At 38.4% G+C, this 13370-nt stretch overlaps 1 protein-coding gene across 3 annotated transcripts in view; it reads right to left on the minus strand.

Moving 5' to 3' along the window:
* Window positions 1–1674: 1674 nt before the first annotated feature.
* Window positions 1675–13370, minus strand: part of LOC139119977 (transcription factor SPT20 homolog) — a 48143-nt gene continuing 36447 nt past the window's right edge. Inside the window, exons 2-8 of one of the 3 annotated variants that reach the window (XM_070683959.1) lie at window positions 10100–10173; window positions 9131–9392; window positions 8058–8115; window positions 6530–6658; window positions 6200–6325; window positions 5601–5721; window positions 1675–5116 (exon numbers count right to left, since the gene is read on the minus strand). In XM_070683959.1, the coding sequence (XP_070540060.1) occupies window positions 4425–5116; window positions 5601–5721; window positions 6200–6325; window positions 6530–6658; window positions 8058–8060 (1071 nt within the window). In that variant the 5' untranslated portion in view covers window positions 8061–8115; window positions 9131–9392; window positions 10100–10173 and the 3' untranslated portion in view covers window positions 1675–4424. Of the gene's footprint in view, window positions 5117–5600; window positions 5722–6199; window positions 6326–6529; window positions 6659–8057; window positions 8116–8489; window positions 9646–10099; window positions 10174–13370 lie in introns of those variants that run through there. The other 2 variants (XM_070683968.1, XM_070683951.1) reach the window with 2 other exon arrangements.

The raw sequence follows: 13370 nt of genomic DNA on the forward strand, positions 1-13370 counted from the left end.
GATACCATAGAGACTGTCACTTTACCTTCAAAGTTTATTTACCTTTGTACCCGTGACGTCAGCAGTTGACTACCCACGCTGCCAATATCCCCTGCCAACCTTGCTATTTTGCAGAACAGCGTTTGCGACTGAATCTCCACAGTACACATATACATAAAAGGCGACCGTTCTAAGTCTACAAAACTTATCACACATCATCTTACATGGGTGATCCCACTGTACTTTTATAGCATTTAATTACTGTACCAGACAAATAGTCAAGTCAAAATATGGCAAAATTGAAGTCAGACGTCTCCATGTGCGTGATCCCACAATTCTTCAGCTAACATGTAGTTCCTGCTGTATTGTATGTTATCTTTGTAACCTTTGACACCAGGGCCACTTCTACCCAGTTAATCACTATGCTACAGAAGACGACATTGTCGAATTAATATAATGTAAAATAAACTATAATGTGAGAAAATTGCTCAAGAATATCCAACTGTACACATGGTGGAACGTTACCTCGTTATTGCATTGTTTATGACATGGTTCCAAATCCCGACCACGGGCTACATGTGAACACAGCGATTTTTCCATAATATGCTGACAATGCTTATCATGTCTAGACATGTTAAACTTTTCTCTTAATATAATGCAATCATTTCCAACTAAGTCATTCTGCTTTGTCTCCTGAGTATGATACAGCCTAAACATAACATGTTGTTCTACATGTATACGCTGCAAAGAAAAATACACATATATTTCTTAAATTCTAATTTCATAAGAAACAATTTAACCTGGTCGGATAAAAATAATGAAAGCGGACAATGATAGCCTTTATTGATAAATGAAAAATAATTTGGAACTTTGAACTGCAAAATAAACCACAGTGAGTGTAATTCCATGAAATGACCTATACCTCCCTGAACTCTGATTATTGCTCATTCCCTAACTCTTTTTGTGAACAAAATCTCTGGATTTTTACTCTGACCGACCGTCACGACATTCACATTCGAATGTGCGACGTCCTTACCAATAGAAGTCAAAGTACGCTGCTGGAGTGAAAATATTGAGTACTCCTTGGAAAATCAGCCGAATTACATAAACGAACCAATTATTTGTTCATAAAAGAAGTTAGGGAATAAGCAACAATCAGAGATCTGGCAGGTATACGTCATTTTATTGAATTACACTTACTTTGGTTTATTTTGCCGTTCAAAGTTCCAACACAAGTGGGGTCGTCGTAATGGACCCATTTTCGCCGCTATAGTTGGCCCGCAGCTATCCGTGGCGGGGTTGACCTTTTGATGACCCGCATAGGGACCCACGCTACCCCGCCAACAGATAGCTGCGTTTCCACATCTACATACATACATACATACATACATACATACATACATACATACATACATACATACATACATACATACATACATACATGCATGCATGCATGCATGCATGCATGCATGCATGCATGCATGCACGCACGCACGCACGCACGCACGCACGCACACACACACACACACACACACACACACACACACACACACACACACACACACATACATACATACATACATACATACATACATACATACATACATACATACATACATACATACATACATACATACATACATACATACATACATACATACATACGTTTTAAAACGACTTGAGATATATGGTATGTCAACAAAACAATTTCAATGAATTGTCTTATACTTCCATAGTTGAAAGCAGAATACGGTAATAAAATCAATTTGGTAGTCTATATATCTGTACATTCATAACAGACCTGTCCAAAAATGTTTCAATGTTAAAATTGTGCAAAATGGAATAATATCCGTTATAAACCAAAAATGGGACCATGTGACCGAAGGTACTTGACAATTTGCTATTGTTCGGCGTCAAGAAAGCAAATAGTCTCTTGCCTCGAGAGTACATAGTCCCTTGTTTGGGCTATAATGTTTTTACAGAATGCCTCTGTCACATATTTTCACTAAAATCGTAGAGTTTATTTGCAGATGACAATTATATGCGTAAGTTCCATTTCAGGAGAAAATCCATCTTGAAACAGAAGGATTTTGAACGTCGAAAGATGCATTTATATTATTGAAATCATTGTTATGCAGTTGGTCGATTTTTCATTCGTAATTTTTTAATAATCGGATTTCCTATCAGAAACATGTAATTTTCACATTTTCAAATCCCAAATCTGTCAAGATGAAAATATTTCCGCTTAACTTTCAGCAAGTTAATGACTATGCGGCTCTGGACGTCATTGTCGAGTAACAATTGATTCCTATTGGTATACCAATCAAAAGCGTTTACCTGTATTATGAAAAGGAGAATACTGAACCAAAATTCTACATCTACTTTAAAAGTCTGAAATTTCTACCCAAAGCCCTGTGACTTCTGCAGAAAGTTATCAATATATATTATGGCCAAAACATGGGACTATGTGCCCGAGGGTAGGTGACCATTTGCCCGACGTAAGGAAGGCAAATGGTCTCCTGCCCCGAGGGTACATAGTCCCTTGTTTGGGCTATAATGTTTTTATGACATGCCTCTCTTACTCAGTTTGCACCAAAATTTTACGTTTATTGGCAAATTATAGTCAAATGCTTTATTTTCATTTTAGACGAAAAACTGTTAGAAATAGAACGATTTTCATAAATGAATGGTGCATTGATATATTTAAACTACTGTTATGCGGTTGATCGATGTTTTTATGCGAAATTTGCCAAACCGGATTTCTGTGTAAAACATGAAATTTCAAGATTTTCACATCCAAAAGTTTTCAAGTTGAAATAGTTCCGGTTTCTTTTAGTCCAGTGATGACTATGCGGCCCGCGACGTCATCGATGAGTTACCATTGAATCCTATGGAACGCGACGTTCGATATACGAGGCATGTAATAATGGTAACTATTGTTATACCACTCTCCGCCTCGTGCCCATTGTTCTAACCATGCTCTCTAATTTCCATAACCGAATATTTTATTATATACCACCTGGCTTTCTTTTGTTTAAAAAGTGTCCGATTTACAAGTTCTTTTGTTTAAAAGTGTCCGATTTACTAGTAAATCGGACACTTTTAAACAAAAGAACTTGTAAAATGGACACTTTTTAAACAAAAGAAAGTCACGTGGCGACGAGTAAAAAAACAAATGCGAGACATTATACCAGAAGAAATTTATTTCACCATTAAGTACAGAGTAAAGACACTTTAAAAGAATCACCGAACTGAATTAATTTTGCACGACTGTACATCTCAAAATCAATTACAGGTCACCGTGAAATAACGGTATTGATTGCAAATATCACTTCTGTGTGAGGGATATTGTTATCACGATCATTCGAAGCTGAAATTTAAGACTTCAAAGTCAGTTATCAACACTGAATGTAGAGGTTTCAGTCGCCTTTGGTAAAGTTAAATCTAGCTACAGCAAACACACACGCAGTACCACAGTCATTGTGGATCTACACGTATTTTTATGTACTTGCAGTTTCTGTTGCGCCTTTCTCTGACGTGGCTGTGTAGCTTGGTCTTCCGATTGTGGCCGTTAGCACTGGCGTAACAGGGGGTTTTTCTTTTCCATCTTTGGCTTTGGTAGTTGAAGTGCACCGGATACAGCTTTCATTTGTACTTCATCCGCCATATCGAAATACGTAGAGCGACTCGGCAATTGCGTGTATGTTGCTCAAAGTTTTCGACCCAAATGCGCAAAGCGTGACTCTAACGTCGATCTGCAAACACCTTTTCACTTCATTCAACAACCAATCAATCAAACATAATTCAAAATATGGTTTGTACATCTGTAAATATGGTTTTTACTTCTATAAAGTAAAATACAGTCAGAATAGTCCTATAATACATGAGGGTTCATTAAAAAGCTGAAAATGATCAAATACAGAATTGTCGATTAATGGATTCTTGCACTACTTGTATCGTTCGCCCAGTTAAAGCGATGAAATTCGTTTCTTCGCTTCGATAAAAGTGTGTATGTGTGATGTATGATAGTGAGCATGCGTGCGTGAGTGCTTCACGAACTCTACAACGTGTTGAGCGGTCTCAGTCAGAAAAATGTAACAACTTAGCCGGCTATTGAACCACTCTTTTTAGGAGTGGAGATTTAGCCGAGCGGTTCTCTCTATGTCCTCTCCGCTAGGCGCCTGATGCCGTATGTTGTGGGTTCGAACCCGATTGAAAACTAGCCGTTTATTGTATATCATTTTATCAAAACTATCAAATATCAAGTTTTTGCTATCAAGTTTCTCGTCCTCTGCATATGGACTCATTTAGAGCCTGTTGAGTAAATGATACATTAACTATCTTACTTTTTGTGAAAATTAAAAATTTACATTTTTGTTCTAATTTTAAACTATCATGATCGTAGAGTGAACTATCTGTCGATTTGTTTTTCTTATCATGATATGTCAAACTTTCGTTTTCAGCCAAGCTAATGTAACCTCGTTTTCGATCAGTCCAGCTGAAATGTCTTCTCGGACTGAGGAACTTGTTGGCGACTGAACCTGATCCTGGTCTACATTCACATCCGAGTTGGTAACCTTTTCTACAGGCTGCCCGGGAGGTCCAAGTGATACCTTTGGATGTGGCTGTGGTTCAAGCCAACCCTCTTGTTGTTGAGCCATAGCTCCAGCTTGCACGAATTGCTGTGGTTGATCATACGGCTGCTGGGTATGTAGCTGTGGCACTTGTAGACCCAGTGGTTGCTGATCGATAGCTACTGGTTGCACTGCCTGCAGCATTTGATGCGGCAATTGCTGGGGCTGTGGCTGAGGCACTTGCTGCTGTGGCAACTGCTGCTGCACTTGATGCTGCAACTGCTGGGGCTGTGGCTGAAACACTTGCTGCTGTGGCAACTGCTGCCCCTGTTGTTGTTGATGGATGGCTTCATATTGTAACACCTGATGCTGCTGAGGTTGTAACTTAATTATTAACTGGCTTTGTTGTAGTTGATGTTGCTGCTGTGGTAACTGCTGCCCTTGTCCTTGTTGATACACAACACCGGGTTGTGGTTGCAGTTGGATACTTGGCTGCTGATTGGATGTCACGACTGGCTGCTTCTTCAAGTTATCAACGTAACCTTGCGGTACTGGCTGTTGATCTGTTTGTAAGAATTAAAGTTTTTAAAGAAGACAGCAACACTGGTGCAGTGGCAAGCTTTGTGTCTTAGCTAATGGGATGATGAGAGGTAGTATTAAGTTGCTTTAGTTCAATCTTGACTTGTGTAACATGCTAGCAGCGTACCCTTAACCATTCCGGACACCTTGTCTCATCGCTTAACTAGATAGTGCTTCGAGATCGCACTTTTGATTTTGTCACGGTTTTGTTGTTCTTGTTGTTGTTTTGTTTGTCGTTTTATGGACCTGGTGTTTTACTTGCCTTGAATGATAATGATTAATGGAATTGATTTTATGTCCTATTTTAGTATTCTTAAATATTGGCTGTGGAAACGAATTCGTGGTCTCTGTATTATATAGTATGCTAATAAGTTTATTTTCACGAGTGCATATTGATGAGTAGTTGTAAGAACAAGTGAACCTGACGAAAAGTTATGTCCCATTAATCCCAAATAGATAGGAACTTACTTGGATAATGTTGCACAAACTCAACTCCAGAGGGCGTCATATCCTGTGTGGGTTCGTTTTGGATCACGGCATTAGGAAAGTCATGGCTGGTCTCTTCAGAGCTCCTCGCGGCAATGTACATCTGTGTCGAGAAACCAAACAACACGTTGTGTGTGAGGGTAATTTCTTTGTGAACTAGCACACAACTCCACCAAAATTTTCCAAACATCTTCTTTACTATCAGAGCGTTTATCCCTTTTCCTTCTATTCACAACTTAATAGAGAACAGCCACTTTTGAAAAAAAAGAGTAGATCATGACTTAATTTACATACCATTGAGCATCCATAATCATAATCTATACAAGTAAAATTCAAGGAATGTGTGAAAACACGTAAAGTACACAAATAGTAATATGCGAAGTACGTTCAGGACACACACTACTTTTAGAATAACTTGGGTTTGACATTCTGCATCGCATGCATTCGTCATTGATATGATGGATGACATAAAGCCCCGACATATGAAAACACAGCTTTTGCCTTCCCCTCAAAGGAGCTTTTTTTTGCTATCGAATACATGAAAAGTTAATCGAATACATGCTAGACACTCAATAACGTACCGTTGACGATGAGGGCTTTTGATTACAGCAGTACGCTGAAAAGTAAAAGACGGACTGAAGAGTGGCAATCACTAATTCAGCGAACACTATAACAGCCACTATACTGTCAACGGCAACTTTGGCATCCTGGAAATGAAGAATAAACTATGGATCAACTAACAAGCCATACCGCAGGTATAGAACAGTACTAACGCAACATGTTCATAGTCACTCATTCATTTACTCATTCACTCCTTCCTTCCCTCCTTCCTTCCTTCCTTCCTTGACCTATCCACCCATCCATTCATTCATTGACAATAAATATTAACAGAGACAATAGTTCCAACCTACGTAGCTTGTATGACAGTAAGATAGATCCCAGGGACATGTTTTTTCATTGACTGCAGCCATAATACTTATAATGTAGGCACCGGCCGCCACAGTTGCCGAGATGATAGACAGGATCATGGTGGTAATTATCTGTTGATATACAGATTAATCAATACCATAAATATCTTTGAGCAGATAATATACGTAGACCTGAAGTTCTAATAGGTTTTTTATGACGTGGACTGAGAAATGTGACTCCGAAAACGAATTGTGCCTTTCCTTGCTGAAGAAAAGAAAATGTTAAGCTTCGCTACTTTTAGCTGTGGAAACGCAGCTATCTGTTGGCGGGGTAGCGGGGATCGCTATGCGGGTCAAAGGTCAACCCCGCCACGGATAGCTGCGGGCCAACTGCCATCGAAAGTGGGTCTATTACGACGACACAACATGTATCGGAACTTTGAACGGCAAAATAAACCAAAGTGAGCGTAATTCAATAAAATGACCTATACCTGCCTGAACTCTGATTATTGCTCATTCCCTAACTCCTTTTGTGAACAAAATTTCTGGTTCGTTTACGTAATTCGGCCAATTTTCCAAGGAGTATTTAAGATTTTCACTCCAGCAGGGAACTTTGACTTCTATTGATATGCTAATAGAATCTGACCGACCGTCACGCTATTCACGTTCGAACGAGCGACATCCTTATTAGCATATCAATAGAAGTCAAAGTTCGCTGCTGGAGTGAAAATCTTGAGTACTCCTTGGACAATCGGCCGAATTACGTAAACGAACCAGAAATTTTGTTCACAAAAGGAGTTAGGGAATGAGCAATAATCAGAGTTCAGGCAGGTATAGGTCATTTTATTGAATTACGCTCACTTTGGTTTATTTTGCCGTTCAAAGTTCCGATACATGTTGTGTCGTCGTAATAGACCCACTTTCGATGGCAGTTGGCCCGCAGCTATCCGTGGCGGGGTTGACCTTTGACCCGCATAGCGATCCCCGCTACCCCGCCAACAGATAGCTGTGTTTCCACAGCTACGCTACTTTCTACTCTATAACCCAGTAGGATGTTAACTTTACGACAGTCTAAGCCAGCGTCATGGAGCAGAGTTTAGTATATGCACATTATCTCTTCTTTAGTATCTTGAAGACAAGTGATTTTGTAAGTCCATAGATCAGCAATTGTAGTCAATGATAATGCCATCAATTGAACATAAGATATTATTAAATGTATTTTTTATTATTTGTAACAACAGTTTTGGTAATATCAGAAATTCATTTCGTTCTGTGACAAAGTCGATGTTCTTTAGGCCTCATTTTCAAGCCCTGCGACACTTCGCGATAAAGAATACTTTAATGATATAATTGTCGGTATGTCATTCACGCTAATTCTTTATACTTTTATTTGCTTTACATATTTACAGTCATGTTTACTTGACGTCCATGTTTATAGCTAAAAATAAATTTAATTTCAAAAGTTGGCAAGCCATTGATAATCATTAAAGGTGAACATTTTTCTGCCAGCAAGCTCATGAAATCCAATTACCATCGTGTTCGTCTTCTTCAAAAGATGCGGCTATCCCCAACGATCCTGCAACTGCGAACTGAAAAAAACACCCCAAATATATCACATACCTCTTCAAGTGATTAAGCTTAAGTTTTCTAAGCAGATGACACTAGATCGACACTTACTTTGAAATCTAAGGCGATTTCTTTGAGCACAGATGCATCTCAGATGCCCAAAATGCCGAAGTGTGAACATTTGACAACAGAATGACATGATCATGATCAACAGTTCGGTAGTACACTCTTAAGACTATACCTTTGAGAAGTATCTACTTCGTGGAACAAACACTGGATATAATAACAATCAAGCGGTACTCTTGAAAACCCTCGAAAATTTATTCCTTTGCTACTTTTAATACGTCAATTTTGGTTTGTTTGCTGAAAAAGGGGTCTCTGAAAATTTCACATCTACCACAATACCACACCATATACCAGCACAGGAATTTCTGCTCTCGGTGGCGTGCATTATAACGTCTATGTCAGGTCGAGGTGTTAGATTCAGATTGCTCGTTCAGAGTTCAAAAGTTGACAGTCACTGGTATAATATTTCTATCATTAGCTTTCACTGATCTACGTACAAGTCTGGTACTGTTGATACTTGTGTGTTGAAATAAAACGTTTACTCTTTTGAAAATCCATTTCTTTGCGGTGCGTGACATTTGTACTTCACTGGTCCCGGTGAAAGATAAGGATATTCATGTTATGGGGCCCTCTAAATACGCAAAATTAACGTGAGCTCATGATCAAAGAAAATGTCAGCTTAAAACATTTTACGCAGAATTTCAATATATTGGTATAATATTAGAGCAATAAACGCTCCGAGGGATGGTATACCACTTGATTTTGACTAATTCAACTCCATACGCACTCGCTATCGCTCGTCATTATATTCCGTGAACTGGTCAAAATCTCGTGGTTTACCATCCCTCGGGTGTTTTATTGCTTAATCAAGCGATACCTTATGAAGCCCTCGAAAATCTATTCGTTTTCTACTTTAATATGTCTGTTTTGGTTTGTTTGCCGAAAAATGGTCTTTGAAAACTTCACACCTACCACAACACCACACCATATACCAGCACCGGAATAGCGAAGATTCGATCTGATAACAACAGTAGTAATACCCAGTATTACACAAATGCCGCCGAATATGATCTGGAAGATTGAAAAGACCATGGTCGCCCTCGAAGCAAAGCCCGGTCGTTTTCTCCTTGCGTTGGTGTTTTTATGGGTTCGTCCCTGGGGAGCCTGGGTTGGCTGGCTGGCATAATATTGCTGCTGATGTTGCAGCCGTAGCTGTTGTTGCTGATGTAACATGCTGAAGAGAGATATTAGACACATAATTGTCTGACTTCTATGTAAATTAATTCATTGCATCGTAAGATGACACGGAAGTAAGCTGAGATAAATGAAGTTACACTGAGCTAAACTTTGGCATTTGTTTTGTTTATCTCAAGAATAATAATTCATCGAATTTTAAACAATATATAAAAACTGTTCAATAGAATTTTCATTTCAATTATGTCACAAACAAATTGTAAGAAAAAAACGGAATGTCTATTGACAGGCAGTTGCTCATGAAATCGGGTATTGACAAGGGAAGATATTTCGGTAGAATTACCAAAATTTTGTTTAAATAAAGTGCTCTTCACTCCCGTGCATAATAAATGCATTCTCCCTACTCGCACAATGAGTTCAGTGACATTACGGCTAATGTTAATTATCGATAAAGAATTTTAATTTTTGGTGAATTCCGGATGACAGTCAGTACTTTGATGGAGATATACATGACGTTGCTATGTATAGCTTGATACATGCGTCGAACCGAGAATATGAAAATGCATCGCTAAAATACAAGTTTTATAGTGATCCTTTACCACTTAATGGTACGACTAAATACTAGGTCGGAGGTAAAACACATTTGTCGGCAGAAGGTCAATGTCTCGTCAATATCTGACTAGCCAGTTATCACAATTTCTAGAGTGACATGTAAACTATACTCAAAGTGAGGCCTGGGTAAATTACCTGGTCACTTTCTGCTGAATTCCTGTCAGAGTGCAGAGTGTTCGCCTCTAAGTTACACGACAGACGTAACAAACCTGGCCGTCGAGGATTGGGTTATTGCCTTCTCCCTGACGTCATTGGTGCCCCTTGCACTTTCTCGCCTGTGTTGCCATAGATGCGCTGGTTGCGCTTTGAATATGAAACGCGTGAGTGAGTGTTAACTCTGCAATTTACGTCGGCTCTGTATAGCTATGGTAAAGGGAAGGCCTTCGTAAAATACAGCTGCCCTGCCATGCATAGCTAAATTTTACTGTGTTCAAGATCAGTCCTATCACAAACCGGAACCAAGGTGAGGGCGTAATAAATACAGCAGCCGGTAATTTTTCGCAAATGCTTTGTACATTTTAAATACTAGTAAACTTTCAGTTTATCGGTAAGTTCAACACAATTCTAGCACTGATTTCGGAATCTAGTCACCCTGTAATGAGTAAGGTAATGCGAAAGTTTTGCTGTCAGCTGATTCAATTCGGTAACATGAAGACATGCAAGAAGCAATGTTGTCAATATTTATATTGTTCTCAAAGAAAGGAAGTAATTGAGCAGTTTTTCTTCTTCAATTTAGAAGAAAAAGATATATTTTTGTCTTGATTACTTAATAGATTTCATTTATCTGACATTTCCTGCTGTATAAGAATATTTTGAAATCTGGATCGAAAATGATTTGAGAACTTCGATCTTAGTTTCCCTCTGGCTTCTTTATTAACTATATCAAAGGCTTCTAAGTTGTAAAACCAAATATTTCTCATAACACAACACATCGTAGCAACGACTAGTTGATCTAATAGTTTCAGTATTCTCGTACTTACAACATCCTCTATCTTACAGAAAATGCCTATTTTTTATTCTCACATGTAAGATTGTATGAGAACTAAATAAAAAAGTCGAGATAGGTGCAAACAGAAGCTTTTGAATTTAAAACCATGCAGGGGCCGGGAATGTGGTCAATTGCACAAGAATAGATACCCAGGCTATAGGACAGAGAGACGCACAGATAAATTTACATGCCATAAGCAGGTGACACAATATTGCGGCTTTGTTAAAGTATCAGCGGAGTATGTAGCTTCCTGCCTGAAGTAGTGAAGATTACTTTGACTACAATATATTGATAATGCTAGTTACCATAATATAATTGTTCATAATAATAAAATACGAAGACATGCTCTCTGTTTATTAACAATTAAGTTTATTACAATAGAAATACTAAGGGAATCGTCATTATTTACGGCAAAGGTAGGGGCGGACTGTCTTAGGCATTAAGAAATTTATATAATCCCCTACCCATAACGTGCAAATTCTCAAGCACACATACACGCACGTTTTCAACAAAAAATTACAATGTATCGTCCTATACTTAAATATTTGCCAGTTGATCGAAAATTAATTCAATTCAGTAGTCTTCGTATCTGTACATTCGTATCAAACCCTTTAAAAAGATAGCGGAATACCAAACCAAATCTAATGTAAAGTAATATAATCTAATGTAATTCTTGAAAGGTATCCAGACTTCTGATGAGAGCTGCCACATAAATATCATGCACTCAATAGCCGAGAGTTCGTTATTTTGTAATATATAAGGAGTTTTCCTGAACAACGCAGCATTTAAACGTCTAAACCACTTTTGAAACAATATCGGTACGCCGTCTCAATAATTTCTACTCGTCGGTCGCTTGAGCGAGGAACACTCTGCCTTAGTTGGTGTACGGAGCAAATTTAATGTCAGATGACCTCACACAAAATGGCCACTTACGTACCTTTCGAGAAGTCATGCACGATTGCAAAGATAACATAGGCCTAGAAATCGGACTCTCACAACGTTGGGCTGTTTTTTCGAGAACAAAAATCGACTGAATAAGAGTGACTATGTAATGTCGCACACCGACCGTACACTGATTGAAATGTTTACGGAACCCAGGGTAGTTCGCCGGATTAGCTTCAAGAACGTTGTTTCCGAAAATTATTCAAATGATTGCTTACGGATATACGAGCGTTACACCCCTTTTGTTTTCGTAGTTCGGATTATTATTGTCGCAATATATGAAAATATTGATTTCATAACATGACTTTTTGAGGCTCTGCGAACGGCCTGGATGAGCACTTGACTCCCATTGTTGCAGTGGCAGTTGCATGTCTTCGGCATGAAAGTTGGGCTAGTGTGCAGCATTGAATAAGCTCTTATCCGATTGTGTAGCTGATTCTTACCATTATACTTAAAACAATACAAATAATACAAACTCCCTAAGTCGCTGTGAATAGTGACAATGGACCAATCAGAGAAACAGCTTATTCAATGTTGCACATCAGCTGTGAAAGTACTCTGTGCGTCCAAAGTTCAAGCGGCGGTGGGGTCTTTATCGATACGAATCTCCACAGGCGACAAAAAGGACTCAAAATTTGCTAAGTTGATGTATTTTATTAGATCGATTTTTAAAATTATGGCTGATTTTTACAAATTTTAACTTCGGACAAAGTTTGGGCGCTGTAGAAATACTGGCCGCAATCTTGTTTGCTTACATTGACGAGCACATCGAAGATTTTCGCAAAAAAGTTCCGACGCACCAAAATTGAAGACATTGACGTGGGTTGCCGTGACGTAGAAAGACCAAAGTATAAATCCCAGTATTTCATGTTCAGAGACGACAGACTTGACTTGTGCATGTGATAATGGTAATTATTGGTAATAATGATAACAGAGTTAATATTGTATCTTATCAAATAAATCATTATTTCATTAGAGTTCGGTGATGCTGTAATAATATGTAACAAATAATCCTGGTATATCCAATTATCTACACCACATCTACCTAGATGATTTAGAAATAAAAGAAACAACTGAAGTGTGGACTCGGCATCATACCTAGACGTATTGAAATTAGACATAATACACTATATACTAAGCTGTATGACAAAAGAGACGATTTCAATTTGGAAATGATAAACTTTCCCTCTTTGTCGAGCAATATACCATCATCTCCAGCTTATGGTAAGTATATTTCAAAACTCCATAGGTACAGTAGAGCATGCCATTCATATGAAGTCTTTCGAGTTAGACACAGCCTACTAACTCAAAAGTTAGTGAGGCAAGGATTCTCAGAAAGTAGATTAGTGAAATCTTTGAGAAGTTTTACGGTAGATACGGAGATGTTGTATCAAAATATGACCTGTCTGTTTCTCAGATGAGTGACAGCATACCAAATTTTGACTCACAAAAGTAATTTGGTGAATTCACCAAATA

The sequence above is a fragment of the Ptychodera flava genome, chromosome 2, assembly GCF_041260155.1.
Source record: "Ptychodera flava strain L36383 chromosome 2, AS_Pfla_20210202, whole genome shotgun sequence".
In the NCBI taxonomy this organism is placed as follows: Eukaryota; Metazoa; Hemichordata; class Enteropneusta; family Ptychoderidae; genus Ptychodera; species Ptychodera flava.